Source organism: Lontra canadensis, unplaced genomic scaffold (genome assembly GCF_010015895.1).
Source record: "Lontra canadensis isolate GAN:19392208 unplaced genomic scaffold, GSC_riverotter_1.0 scaffold89, whole genome shotgun sequence".
Taxonomy (NCBI): domain Eukaryota; kingdom Metazoa; phylum Chordata; class Mammalia; order Carnivora; family Mustelidae; genus Lontra; species Lontra canadensis.
Window position 1 is genome coordinate 1,811,244 of NW_022631083.1, and position 13,259 is coordinate 1,824,502.

The following is a 13,259-nucleotide window of genomic DNA, read 5'->3' on the forward strand; positions in this document are numbered from 1 at the left end:
GGAGAGAGAGCTTTATTGGTGGGGGACAGAGAAATGACCTTGGATTTAGCTACACCAAGCTTGTTGGTAATCTTGAAAAGAGCTGCTTCAGTAGAAAGTGGATCACAAAAACCATTTTGCCATGGGTCAAAGAGTGATTGTGCATAAGTATATTTTCTCTTTCATCATTTGTTTAAATTTGCCACACGTACCAGCCTCTATTGCTGTCAATAGAATAAATTAATACCAGTGTCTTTTTAAAGTTTTCAACATCAAAAATATAAAAATATCAGTCATATAATTTTGCTATGTTATTATCATATCTGTTATATTTGCACAAGCATCTGGTGAACTACAACCTATTGGAAGATTAGTTGAGCAAGCCTTCGGGCTGATTTCTTTCTCCACATTTCTATAAAAATAAACTAATTAAAACAGCCTTACAAATATCAGCTAGCTAAGAGGTCCAGTTCTTTCAACTGGTTCTTTCTATTTCCATCTGTATTTAATAGCCAGGAAATTCAGAATTGTTGCTGCCAATGGAAATGAGATGAGGACTTCCAATTCTGTAGTTACGGCACCCTACATATTAAGGGAAAGTTCTCACTGGGATACACTTCAGATATTGTTTAAACAATGAAAGTATTGTTTAATCCTTTAAAAAAATTAGACATTTAGTTTTATGCACTGTTTTCTATAACTGATTTATTCAAATAGTTCAAAAACTCAAAAGAGGAAGACATTGACAATATCGTACCGCCCCCATCCCCTGTCCCCCACTCTTGATCACCACTTGTGCTAGGTTTTTTTTTTTAAGATTTTATTTATTTGACAGAGAGAGAAAGATCACAAGGAGGCAGAGAGGCAGTAGAGAGGGGAAGCAGGCTCCCCGCTGAGCAGAGAGCCCGATACGGGGCTCGATCCCAAGACCCTGAGATCATGACCTGAGCTGAAGGCAGAGGCTTAACCCACTGAGCCACCCAGGTGCCCCGCTAGTTTTTTATTTCTGGTCTTGGTATACGCAGATGCATGCTTGCATGCATTCTGTCCTTACTCAAAAGTAGGATTATGAATATTTAACACCTTCCTTATTTCACTCCCAGATGTGCGCTAGAGTGCATCATTCCATGGCAGCTTCATCATTGTTTCATGCACTAGCATATTATGTCAAGTGGAGTGTAGTTTATTTAAATATTCTTCCATACATGGACAATTAGCTCGTTTCCGTTATTTTGCTGTTGTAAATGATGCTGCAATGACTATATTGTACATACCTCCTTTTATGTGTATAGGTATTTCTCTAGGGCAAAAGCCCAGAAGTGGGGTGGCTGGGTCACAGGATAAGTGCGTTGTGATTTTGATGAATACTGGGAAATAGCCTTGTGTGAGGGTCATATCATTCTGTACTTTTAGCAGCCGGGGGATGAGCGAGCCTGTTTACCAACAAACTTGGTAACCAGGTGGGTTCCCAAATTTTGCACTCACCACTTTGATATGTGTAAAATGGTTTCTTGGTGTATTTGGTTTTTTGGTTTTAGGGTTTAAAAAAAAAGGTTTTTATGTATTTTTGTATGGGAGAGAGAAAGAGAATAAGCAGAGTGTAGAGTGGGGGGCAGAGGGAGAAGCAGACTCCCCACTGAGCAGGGAACCTGATGGGGGGACTCCATCCCAGGACCCTGAATCATGACCTGAGCTGAAGGCAGAAGCTTAACCAGCTGGGAGCCCTCTTGGTGTATTTGCGATTTGCATTTCTTTTGTGAGTGAAATTAATCATCTTTCCATATATTTAAAAGCCATTTATAATTATTTTTCAATGAAATCTTTGTTCATGTCCTTTGCTTGTACTTCTGGGTTGTTAATCTATTTTTCCCCTTACCGGTTTTTGGGCAAACCACATATGTGTGCACTCCGAACTCCAGAGAAAACAGAGGCTGTGGCATATGCTCCTGTGCTCAGATCCTTTTGTCAGGGGGTCCAGGCACTCCTGCCAGGGTGGGGAGCAGAGAGTGACACTGCTGATGACTCACAGCTGACAATGTCTTCTGGTGTGACACCCGGGGAAGGAAGTCACTTCATCTAAGACTCTCCTAACTGGGGGCAGCAACCCCATGCAATGCATTCTTTATGTCTGGGCCCTTTACTATAATGCAAATTCGTCTGAAGGGCCATCCCTTTTCCTGTGCTGCCAGTCAGTTCAGGGAGGACCTCAGTGGCACCTTCATGGTGGATCTGCTGCTTCCCCCCTGCCCATGCCCCGCCCCCTGCCCCATCCACACTAGCCCTCCTGCATGCATGCCCCTTCCTTAGACTTAGATTTTCTCAGCATCTGACCTGCCTCAGAGATGACTCCTGGTGTGTGATATGAAATGCAGGACTTTTCCCAGATCAGTATGTCTGTTTTGACATTGCATATGTGTTTCAGCCTCTCTGGGACTTCCGTTATGTTCCATGGCTTTATTTGGTTGTTCATATAAACAGGAGAGCCAGTGGCCGGTGTGTGAGTGCCCCTCCCTCCTGACTGCTCCTTTGTTTCAGAGGGTCCCTGGTTATTCTCGCTTAGTGTTTCAAATGAATGTTACAATCAGCTTGCCTGATTCCAAACCCTGCTTATATTTTTTATAAGAATCATATTAAATTTTTAAGTTAGATGAGGAAGAAATGATGATATTGAGCCTGCCATACTAAGAACATAGTGTGTTCAGCCCTGCTTTGTGCTTTGAGAGATAGTGTAAGTGTTCCACATAGATGCTCTACATATTTCTTTTAAATTTATTTCTCAGTATTTTAAAAAAGATTTTATTTATTTATTTGACAGAGAGAGAGCGAGAATAGGAACACAAGCAGGGGGAATGAGAGAGGGAAAGCAGGCTTCCCACTGAGCAGAGAGCCCAATATGGGGCTCAATCCCAGGACCCTGGGATCATGACCTGTGCCGAAGGCAGATGCCTAATGACTGAGCCACTCAGGAGCCCCTATTTCTCAGTATTTTATCTTTTAGTTGCAGTTATGGAATTGCATGATGAAATCCTTCCTTCCATTATGTCATATGACTTGTTTTTGTTTATGCGATTTTTTCAAGATTTTATTTACTTACTTATTTGTCAGAAGGAGAGAGAGAGAGAAAGCACAAGCAGGGGGAGTGGCAGGCAGAAGGAGAAGCAGGGTTCCCGCTGAGCAAGGACCCTGATTCAGGACTTGATCCCAGCACCCTGGGATCATGACCTGAACTGAAGGCAGATGCTAAACCAGCTGAGCCACCGAGGCATCCCCAGGCTATCTTGTGTGTGTATATGTTAATTTTAGATCCTGTGGTAGTCATTAGCACTGTTCAAGGACAATGTTCTGCAGTCTAACTCCCCTTGTGGGTACATGGGAGAACTGCCCCTCCTGGCTCCTGTGGTTGGATGGGACCCTGTGCCTAGTTTGAGCAGTGGGTTGGGAACAGAAGTCAGAGGTCACTACTGGGCCAGAGTATTTGATTGTTAATGGGAGAGAGTCAAGGGATTTTTGTCCCTCTGTCATACTGATAGGAAGTTTTTAAGAGTGACTGCTCTGTCCTCCTGAATCCCAAAGCGAGAAGATGTGACAGAGCTCAGCCAACCTTCCGCCAACTCATGGCTTGAGCAAAAAGCAAGCCTTCGTTGTAATGGCCTCAAGAGTCTGGAGGCTATTTGTTCCCACATTATAATCTGTCCTGCTACTGATGGCATTCTCTTGTCAATAGTAAATTCCAGTGTTTCATGGCAATTTCCGCTTTGTAAAATTTTCTACTTTTCTATTTAGTATGCATATATTCATACTTCTTATGTCTTCTGTTTTAATATGTATCCGAGATCTGTTCTAACAGGTCGGGTAAGACACAGGCATGGAAATCGGTGTCACAAAGAAAAATGGTTGCTAGGAACAGGAGGCAGGCCACGAGGGCCACACAGAGGAGTAGCAGGGTCAGTCAGGAGACACAAGGAATGGGGAAAATACGAGCAAGAACCTTTAGTGTGGGTTCTGCAGGAAGGAAGAGGTAAGGCAGGGTAAGCAGGATAAGTAGTTTTAGGATTGGCTAGATTAGCTGGAGAGGCTGTCCCAAGTTGTACCTGGCTCTGGGAAATCAGCATGGGGGGAGCATTTGCCCTGACTATGAAAGCGTGATCATACATGGTTGGGGTAAGGGGTTCGGATTGGCTGGTTTGCACATAAAAGACACACTTGCAGGGAGGTAGTTTGCAATCACGAAGACTCAGATAGCCCTGAGTAGGACAGTCCCCCCTGGGTCATCAAGACCTCAAAACTACAGAAAAGAAAGAGCATGATCAATACATCTCCATTATTTGAACGCTTTAGGGTTATAAAGTGGCCTTCCTCATCTTAAATAACTCTTTTGGGCCTGAATTTTACTTTGTTTGATATAAAATCATGTCTCCTATATTGCTTTTTGTTTTTGTTGTTTTATCTTTGCCTGTTAAACCTGATACAGCACTGTCCTTCCCTCTTTGTTGCAACTTTTCTGAATCACTTTGCTCTAGATAGGTCTCATATATACAGCAAATAGTTAGACTTTGCTTTGTGAGATAATATGAAAAACCTCATATTTAAATAGTTGCATTAAGTCCGTTTAAAGGTATTGCTCTGACAGATATGGTGGTTCTTAATTCTATCATATTGTGTTTTCTATTTTTATATATAAATATTTCAAATGTCTTTCAATATATTTTGTTAGGTTCTTATTTAAAATATATTTCTGATATTTAGAAAAGTTGCATTTTTTTATCTAGTGATTTACTTTTTAAAATTCTACCTTTGTGTAACATCCTGTTTTCTTTTTTCTTTAGACCATATTAGTTTTTACAATCTGCCCCAACAAAATTAGCTTGTATCTTCTTCTTCCTTCCTCCTCTCTTTTTCTGTCTCCTCCCATCCAGTTAAATCAGTAGTATATCTTTTATCTGGTTTTGGCATTCATCTCTGTACTATTAAAAATGTTTATGTATTTGTATTTAATCTTTCAACTTTAAATATTATTATTTTATGCTCCCATGTAGCATAGCTAAGGGAACTGTTAGTTGATTCTACTTTCTGCCTTCTATCATTTTGTTGACTGTACCATTTTTGCTCAGCAATCTATTGACCTTCTCCTCTTGCAATTGTATCTGTACCTTTGCTTTTTCATAGTTGTACAGTTAAATAAATTTACTACTGCCTGGCTGTCCCTTTGCCAAACTCCCATTCATCTCTTGACTAGCTGGAGCCCATTCTCTAGTAGTTTTCTCAAGAAAGATCTATTTCAGTAGTAGTTTCTGGACTCATACACATTTAAAATGCTTTGTCTGCAGCCTCTGTATATGAAAGGATAGCCTCTCTGAGTATAAAAATTTCTTAGCCCACATTTATTTCTCTCTTTCAGTATCTTGTACATGTGACCCCACTAACTTCAGGCTTTGAATGTGGTTGCCAGGAAGTATGTTAACAGCCTGATTTTCTTCATTTTTTGCTTAAATATTCAGATAAAAAATATACTCAGTATAAATATATATATATATTATTCAATACAAAATAACTTTGTAAGGATATATCTTGGTATTGATTATACTAAGAGAACTGGTGCCTTTCAATATATGGAATCAAATCTTTGCATTAAAAGCTTGTTTTTTTAAAATGGTTTTTAAATTCTTTTTTTTTTTCCATTATTTTAGATTTCTTATTTTAGGCTCCAGTTATGCCTATGTTGTATGCCTTTCACCTGTATTCTATACCTACCATTTCTCTGTAAATTTTTATTTTTGTTTCACTTTGTCCACTTTATTTATTTTTCATTTTTTGTAAAGATTTGTTTGTTTATTTTAGAGAAAGAGAGCACAGGTAAGGGGAGGGGCAGAGGGAGAGGAAGAGAATCCTCAAGCACATGTCCCACTGAATGTGAAGTCCCACAACGGGCTTGATCCCACGACCCTGAGATCATGACCTGAGCCAAAATCAAGAGTTGGACACTTAAACAACTGAGACAGCCAGCTGCCCCTATTTTTCATTTTTACAGTCCTTACTGTGCTATCTGTGGTCTGTTTTTTCTTTGCTTTCTTACAATTTAACTTCATTTCAGAAAGGATTCTGACTCTTTTTTGCTTTTTCCCCTGAGTTTAGTTAGTTCCCATTTCACATCTTCCTGTGATCTCCTGCATCTCTGCTTTATAGAAGGTTCAAGGGAACTATAGCCCCCCAAAATCTTGACAGACCCGGATTTGAATCTCAGTTGCCACTTATTAGCTGGGTTTCAATCACAAGCCATAAAAGTTAGATGTAGCAGAACTTAACAATGAATGATCATAACACCAACCACCATAGGCTAAGAACTTTACCAACATGACCTCCTAGTCTCACGTAATCCTCCTAAGAATTCCCATTAAATGGATTTTACTCTCCCCAGTTGTACAGAGAAGTAATCTGAGGTTTCACATGATGAAATGCTATATTCTCTCTCACAAAAGTAGCTACAAGGCGGAGCCAGGGCTGGACCCAGGCCCCAAAGCCTGTGTTCGTGACTGTCCACTGGACCAACTCCTTCCTTGAAATGAGTGTCCCAGCTTCAGAGGCACATACAGCCCATGGCCACCATGATCACTCAGCCTATCGATTCCATCTGGGCCTTGGCCCATCCATTGTGGTGGTGAGGCCATTGTGGTCCTCTGGGCCCTTCCTGCTACTCCTGAATCTGGGTGACATCCATTAGAATTCTTCGAGACTTGGAATGGAAAAGAAAGGAGAGCTTGAGTCATATGATCTCAGATCCCCCAAAGCCCACTTCTGGGCCACCAGGAACCCACCCCATCCCTCTCCCCTAGATTTCCTGTTTTTAGGTACAACCTGTACAACCCGTCAATACCAAGCTAACCACAGAGGCCTTTCCAGTCCAAATGTCTATAAATCACCTTTTACAATCCTAGTCTTCCTGAGCTGCCATTTTGGGAATTGTACAGAGTGGGAAGCCATCTTGAGGGCCTCTGACTCCCTCAACAATTGATGAATGTGTCTGTAGTCTGTCTTGTTTTCTTCCCATGTCAACGGCCTTTCCACATGCATGGACACTGAAGTACTGACTCCTTGAGGAATTCTTTAAAACTTTTGAAGGGAGTGTTTGGGAGCTAGGCTTCTGTGGACAGTGCCGCTGCCCCTCCTCTCTTCCCTCTTCATTCTCATTTAACAGTTAATGAATTTCTGTGATGAGATGCAGCACAAGGAGGACCAGATGCTAACTGGTTAAGAATACAGGGCAGGTGCGCAGCAAAGTGAGCATGAGTATGGGACAGCAACAGGAGAATGCAGGGAAGTCACAAGCAAGCCAGAGAATCAGCAGTGAGGAGTCCCAGAACACACGGTCCTTCCCCAGTGGTAGGACACCTGCCTCATCAGTGTGTCCAAGTTGATCCACTAACAGATGTGTGAATGGGAACACACCCTCGTCCTGCAGGACAAAGCTAAAGCACTGGCCGTCAGGGGCCTGCTCTCGCACTTGGGCCCAAATACCTTATAGTGGGAACAGTGGATGGGGGTTCTGAGAAGGGTGGGGAATAGATAGAAGCAGCAAAAGAGGCTCTTTCCACTGGGCATAAGAAGCACAGTGGGGCGGGAGGGGGCTGGGTCCCCATATCAGTGCCCTGCCAGCAGGATTAGGGTCTACAGCTCTGCCAGGACCAGGTTTTGTGTGCTGGGCAGCCCTGCATGGGAGATGCAGCTCGGGGGGCGGGGGGAGGACAGATTAGAGGGTCCACATGCAAACACCGTGATGTAGCAAATGAGGAACTGCAGGTAAATGCCGTAATCAGTCTATGTGTCACTTTCTGTCTGTGATACACCATAATAGTGCCTGTTCCCTGTTGAGGCCTGGGGATGATGATACTCCTGGCTGCACCTGGAGCTCCTCAGGTGCCCCCCATGGGATGCTTCCCTGCTCTCCCATCCCTCTTCACAACCAGAATTCATCGTGCTGATGTTACTGCTAATACATACATCCATGCCAGAATGTCTGCATTTTGTGATAGGAACTGGCATCAGGAATGGTCCTCCTCCACCTCCCCTCTCCTTGACCTTCCTCCTCCACGCAGCTTTGACCCTCCTCTGGGTATTGCCTTAGAGCCCAGCTGTGCCTTGGAGCAGGGTTCCTCTCACATTATCACCCCTGCTAAGACATCATTTTCCTAAAGGCAGGGTCTTCTCTTTGTCTTCTTGGAACATTAATGCCCGTTTGATAGTCACTATCCCTTAGACTTGAAAATGCCAGGTTTTGATCATGTGGGTAGTATGTGTGCACTGTGATTATTAGTCCCATGTAAGAGCACAAGTATGTTTTGACATTTCTGCTTCAGTTTCCTTTCCCCAAACCAGCCCTGTTATTGCCACCACCCCAGGCCCATGGTCACAACCACCACCCTCCACTTCCACTACTAACCATAATCAGGCTGCATTACACCAGGACCCCCTATTTATTATCACTTACAAAAACACCAGCTCCTCCTTTTTTTCTGTTGTGTGTCCCAGATTAGTTTTCTTTTCTTACCCACTGAGATGGTGCAAAGATGCTACTATTGCATCTTTGTTAGCTGACTATGAAGGGGGTGGGGATGTGATTAAATTACGAATGGCCATATGGTGACTGAGAGTATCAAGTCTGCACTAGCTGTGGAAGGAACAACAACAAAAAAAGGATGTCCCGATATTATTTTACACATTCAAAGCCTCATGATATTGTATATATACATAATTCAGCATATAATTAGGTCAATACTGTTAATATCCGCACTTCGAAGTTAACCGGGAGAGGGTAAGATTTTATTTGCTCTTTAAAATGAAAGCAAGGCTTTTAATTCTTTGTCTTCAAAAAGCTCATGATGCCTAATAAATGGGACACAGTGTGCAGTGTCTGTCCCTCCATTAGAAGGCCGTTGACTCAGACTCAGAATTAGAGACCCACGGAGTACCAGCCCCCACAACAGCTCTCCCTGGTGTTGCATAGAGCCCCCTTCAACACCCTGCACCCATCTCCGTGCCCAGGGGCCCTGTTTAGAGCTGTTCCAGGCCAGGACCACAGTCCCCAGGAGCATCTCACCCAGTTCAGGGTCAGAGGTCTGAAGACTGCTTCCTACTAAGTCTTTTACACAGAGAATGACTCCCAAGCTTCTGCTTTTCCCATATGAACCTTAAAAAGAGACCTAAAACTATAAGCAAAAGCCTAAAGAAAATTTGGGTATTTTTTTTATTGGTTGTTTTTGGTTTTGTTGTTGTTGTTGTTTGTGTTTGTTTTTGTTTTGGGGGGAGGTTTTTAGTTTATGTTTTGCTTCCCTCCGAGAATACGCTACCTCTACAAGTTGATTTTTCAAAGGGGTGAAGGAAAGCAGGATAATTAGGAACATAACGTTTTGACACGTGTGTGCGTGTGGCTGAAGGCAATGAGAGTAAATACAGTCACATATTTTGGATGGACGTCAGTCGCCGGTATGAACCTCTACTTACACATCAGGCCGTTTACCCCTCTGAAAATACGAGCATTACTGGTGGAAAGTTCATTACTCAATGTGCTGAGGGGGAGCCCTTCTTGCACAGTTTTTTTTTCAGTTAGCAATAATCGCGCCTCGGATAAACCTCATTGGCTACGATACTGCCACTGCGCAAAGCTCGCACAGTTTTTTTTTCTACAATGAGATCCTTAATATTGTCATTTCTCGGCCATAGGCAAAAACTGGGACCTGACCGCCGCTCTGAGTGACTATGAGCAGCTCCGACAAGTGCACACAGCCAACCTGCCACATGTGTTCAACGAGGGCAGGTGCCCCAAACAGCCAGAGCGAGAGCCGCCCCAACCCAGCCACAAGGTGGAGCGGCCCTGCCTGCAGAGACAGGACGACATTGCCCAAGGTACCTGGTGAGGGGCTGAGCCCAGAACGGCTTCCCCAGTGTGCCGTGGCTTGCTTGGGGTAGCAGGGGTGGGGGGTGGACGGCGCAAAGGACCTGGCAAGGGCATCACCTCTGGGCTGCAGGTCAAATCGGTCTGTGCGCGCTCATCAAGCGGAGGTGCGCTCCGCAGCTTCCGTTTCAGGCTCCTCCCTCTGCCTCAGAGAAGCCGGAGGAGGAGTCCAGTTGCCCAGGACCCCACGTGATTAAAGGGGGGTCACTCCTCCTGGAGCCTTGGTCTCTCCAACCCAACCCCCTCTAGTCCGTTCACTTACTTCCTACATAGCGTGGTCACCGGATCTGCTCGCCATCAGTTCGTTGCTCCACGGGCTCCCTTTCCTCTATTCTTTTTCTTAATTACAGAAGTCAGGTGTGTTTATCCCGATGAAAGAAACAGTACAAAGATATAGAGAGAGAACTTAAGAGTTTTCTTCGCCCATCTCAGACCTCACTGATGTAATAACCAAAGATGACGTCTTCGTCTGTCCCCTCCTTGCTTTCTCTGTGCTCTTTCAAAATGTATCAAGGTCAAATGCATATGATGCTTCTCAAGTCATTTGTTTCTCGGAACATTGAATCATGAATAGAGTCTCAATATTTTATTCCACAACCTACAGTGATATTTAAACCACTCCTGTATGAATAGTTATTCTGGGTTTTCTTGGGTTTTGTGTTTTGCTTGTTTTCAATACTACTAGCAATGCTAAAATAAACAACCATATGCCTGTGATCTTAGATACTAGTGTTTTTATTTCTCTAAGTCAGTGTTCCCAGAGTGGATTGCTGTGCCAGTACCTGTGTGTCTTTAATTCAGTAACTTCAGGACTTTTTCAGATGCATTTCTGCTGGCGATGTGTGAAACGAGGTATCTCCCTCCAGTCTTGCTAGCACTGAACGTTTTTGTGGTGGCTTTACGTTGCTTTTCTACTGTGAAGGGTGGAAGAGGGTGTCTTGTTTTAACTTTCATCCTGTCATTTATTAGCCAGCCAGCTGGATTTCCCCTTCTGCAACATGCCTGTTCTCATACTTTGCCCATTTTTCTGTTGATTTTTTTTTTTCAGTTTTCTGATCGATGTGTAGCATTCTTTGTGGTTAAGATTAGGGACATGTATTTTTACATATGTGTATGTCTTTCCCGGTATATCATTTGTTTTATGACTTTGTTTACAGAATATTCTGCCACACAAAATGTTTATATTATTATGCATTCATGGCTGATAGGAATCCTCTTTCACTTTGGAAGGTCTCCCGGAGTACATAGTTACTGGAATATGTCCCTATATTCGTTTTAAAATTTTGTTCATAGGTCTTTCGATTGATTTGAAATTTTTATACACAATAGGGAAGAATCTAGTCTTGCTTTCTTCTGAATCAAGAATGAGTTACTCTAGCACATTTATTGAATAAAACATTCTTTACCCAATGAACTAAAATGCCAAAGTTGCCATATATTAAATTCCCAAATATATTTGGATCTGTTTCCAGACGTTGTCAATCCATGTGGTCACTCATCCTGTTACCTTAACTCTGGTTGTCCATGTGCTATAATTTCTGTTAAAGAACTTCTTTCTTGGTATTCTCTTCCAAAGTTTTTTCACTATTTGGGGGCATTTTATTCTTTTTTTTTAAAGATTTTATTTATTTATTTGACTGAGAGATAGAGAGCACAAGTAGGCAGAGCAGCAGGCAGAGGGAGAGGGAGAAGCAGGCTCTCTGCTGAGGAAGGAGCCCAACGTGGGGCTTAGTCCTAGGACCCTGGGATCATGACCTGAGCTGAAGGCAACCGCTTAATCAACTGAACCACCCAGGCACCCGTGGGGCATTTTATTCTGTCATGTAAACCTTAAGCTTGGAATTCCGGTTGGAATTGGAATGAATTTTTATTTTAAGATTAATTGGCATATTACCATATTGTTTTCTATTCCAAGATTTTAGACCTAGAGAAAAGCGACTTACTTTTTCCATATTTATGTTTTATGCAGTAATTTACATAAATTCTCTTATAATACTAATCATTTTTTTCTAAGAGAACATCTGGGGTTTTCTAAATATATATATATGGCTGCTCCTGCTCTTTTTGACTGGCAGCAAACCAACCAACCCATTATTTTATCCTCACATTGAGAATGCTAGAAGGACCCTTCTCTCTGCTTCCAGAGAGGTTGATGGATTCAGAATCTAATAACTGTAAGTGAAAAACTAAGTCTGTCACATAATTCCATTAATTGAGTTTTTGAACAATCCTATGTACTTTTTATAAAATAGAAATTATAGTTTCTGAATTAGATACCCGTATCCTTTGAGTTCTTGAAATCATAGTGCATACATTAACATGGAAAATTAATGATCCATAGTATAAATTGGGGGTCAGCAAGCAATGGCCCATGAGCCCACTCTGGTTACTGTCTGTTTTTTAAATAAAGTTTTTATTGAAACACCCTCTTGCCTATTCATTTATACACTGGCTATGTAAGCTCCAGCTTACAAAGCCTAAAGTATTTATATCTGCCCCTTTCAGAAAGACTTGTGCACCTGTTCTTAAAATACCTAGGATTTGTTTTAATCAGATATGATGAGATATGCACACATGGAAAAGAATATCATGAAGGAAGTTGTTATACTCACAGTTCCCAACAAGCAGGAGACATGGCATGGCACACCATGCAGGACCACATGGGGAAGGATGAAGGGAGGTCAGGAGGCAGAAGGGACTGAGAGGAAAAACATGGACGTGAACTTTTATTGTGATTTCCTTGGAAAAGGCAAGGGAGAGTAAACAGATTTAGGATTGGCAAGACTGAATAATTTCAGCAAGCTCTCTGGGGCTTAGAAGCTATCCCCGGTTGTCTTGTACCTTGCCCCGGGTCGCAGAGAAATATTGCTCGCTGGAGTGTAAGAACCAGAGAGAAGAGGTGGTTCTCTGGATTCACTGGTTTGCATAGGAAAGGCATGCTCCTTTCCTAGGAGTCATTGGCTCTCAGAATTAGCTACTCCTAGTAAGGAGAGTCCCTCCGCACTCAGGAATGCCCCAGATGCCAGAGTATCAGGAATACAGAAAACAAGAAAATACAGTTAAAACAGCTCCCCTGGCCTGAATAACATCAGTATGAGTTGGTTTTGTCAATAGTTGCAGAATTCTGCGTGTTTCACTGTGTTTTTATTTAATATCTTTATTTCTCTAGGGTATAACTCTGAACATGGTCATTCCTATAAAACAATTCATTTATACCTCTGAAAGAAGGATTGCTGAGTTCATGTTTAAGGACTCAGTGTGTGTGTATGTGTGTGTGTGTGTGTGTGCATCTGCGTGTCTGTGTGTGATTACATATATGCATTCATGGAGATGG

At 42.5% G+C, this 13,259-nt stretch overlaps 1 protein-coding gene and 1 pseudogene across 1 annotated transcript in view; one reads left to right on the plus strand and one right to left on the minus strand.

The window, feature by feature from the left end:
* The window catches only part of OTUD7A (OTU deubiquitinase 7A), a 357,324-nt gene that overhangs the window by 259,409 nt on the left and 84,656 nt on the right, over positions 1-13,259 (plus strand). The window contains exon 5 of the mRNA XM_032835949.1: positions 9,694-9,876. Within this exon, the coding sequence (XP_032691840.1) occupies positions 9,694-9,876 (183 nt within the window). The remainder of the gene's footprint in view (positions 1-9,693; positions 9,877-13,259) is intronic.
* On the minus strand, positions 9,510-9,637 carry LOC116854290 (annotated as a pseudogene).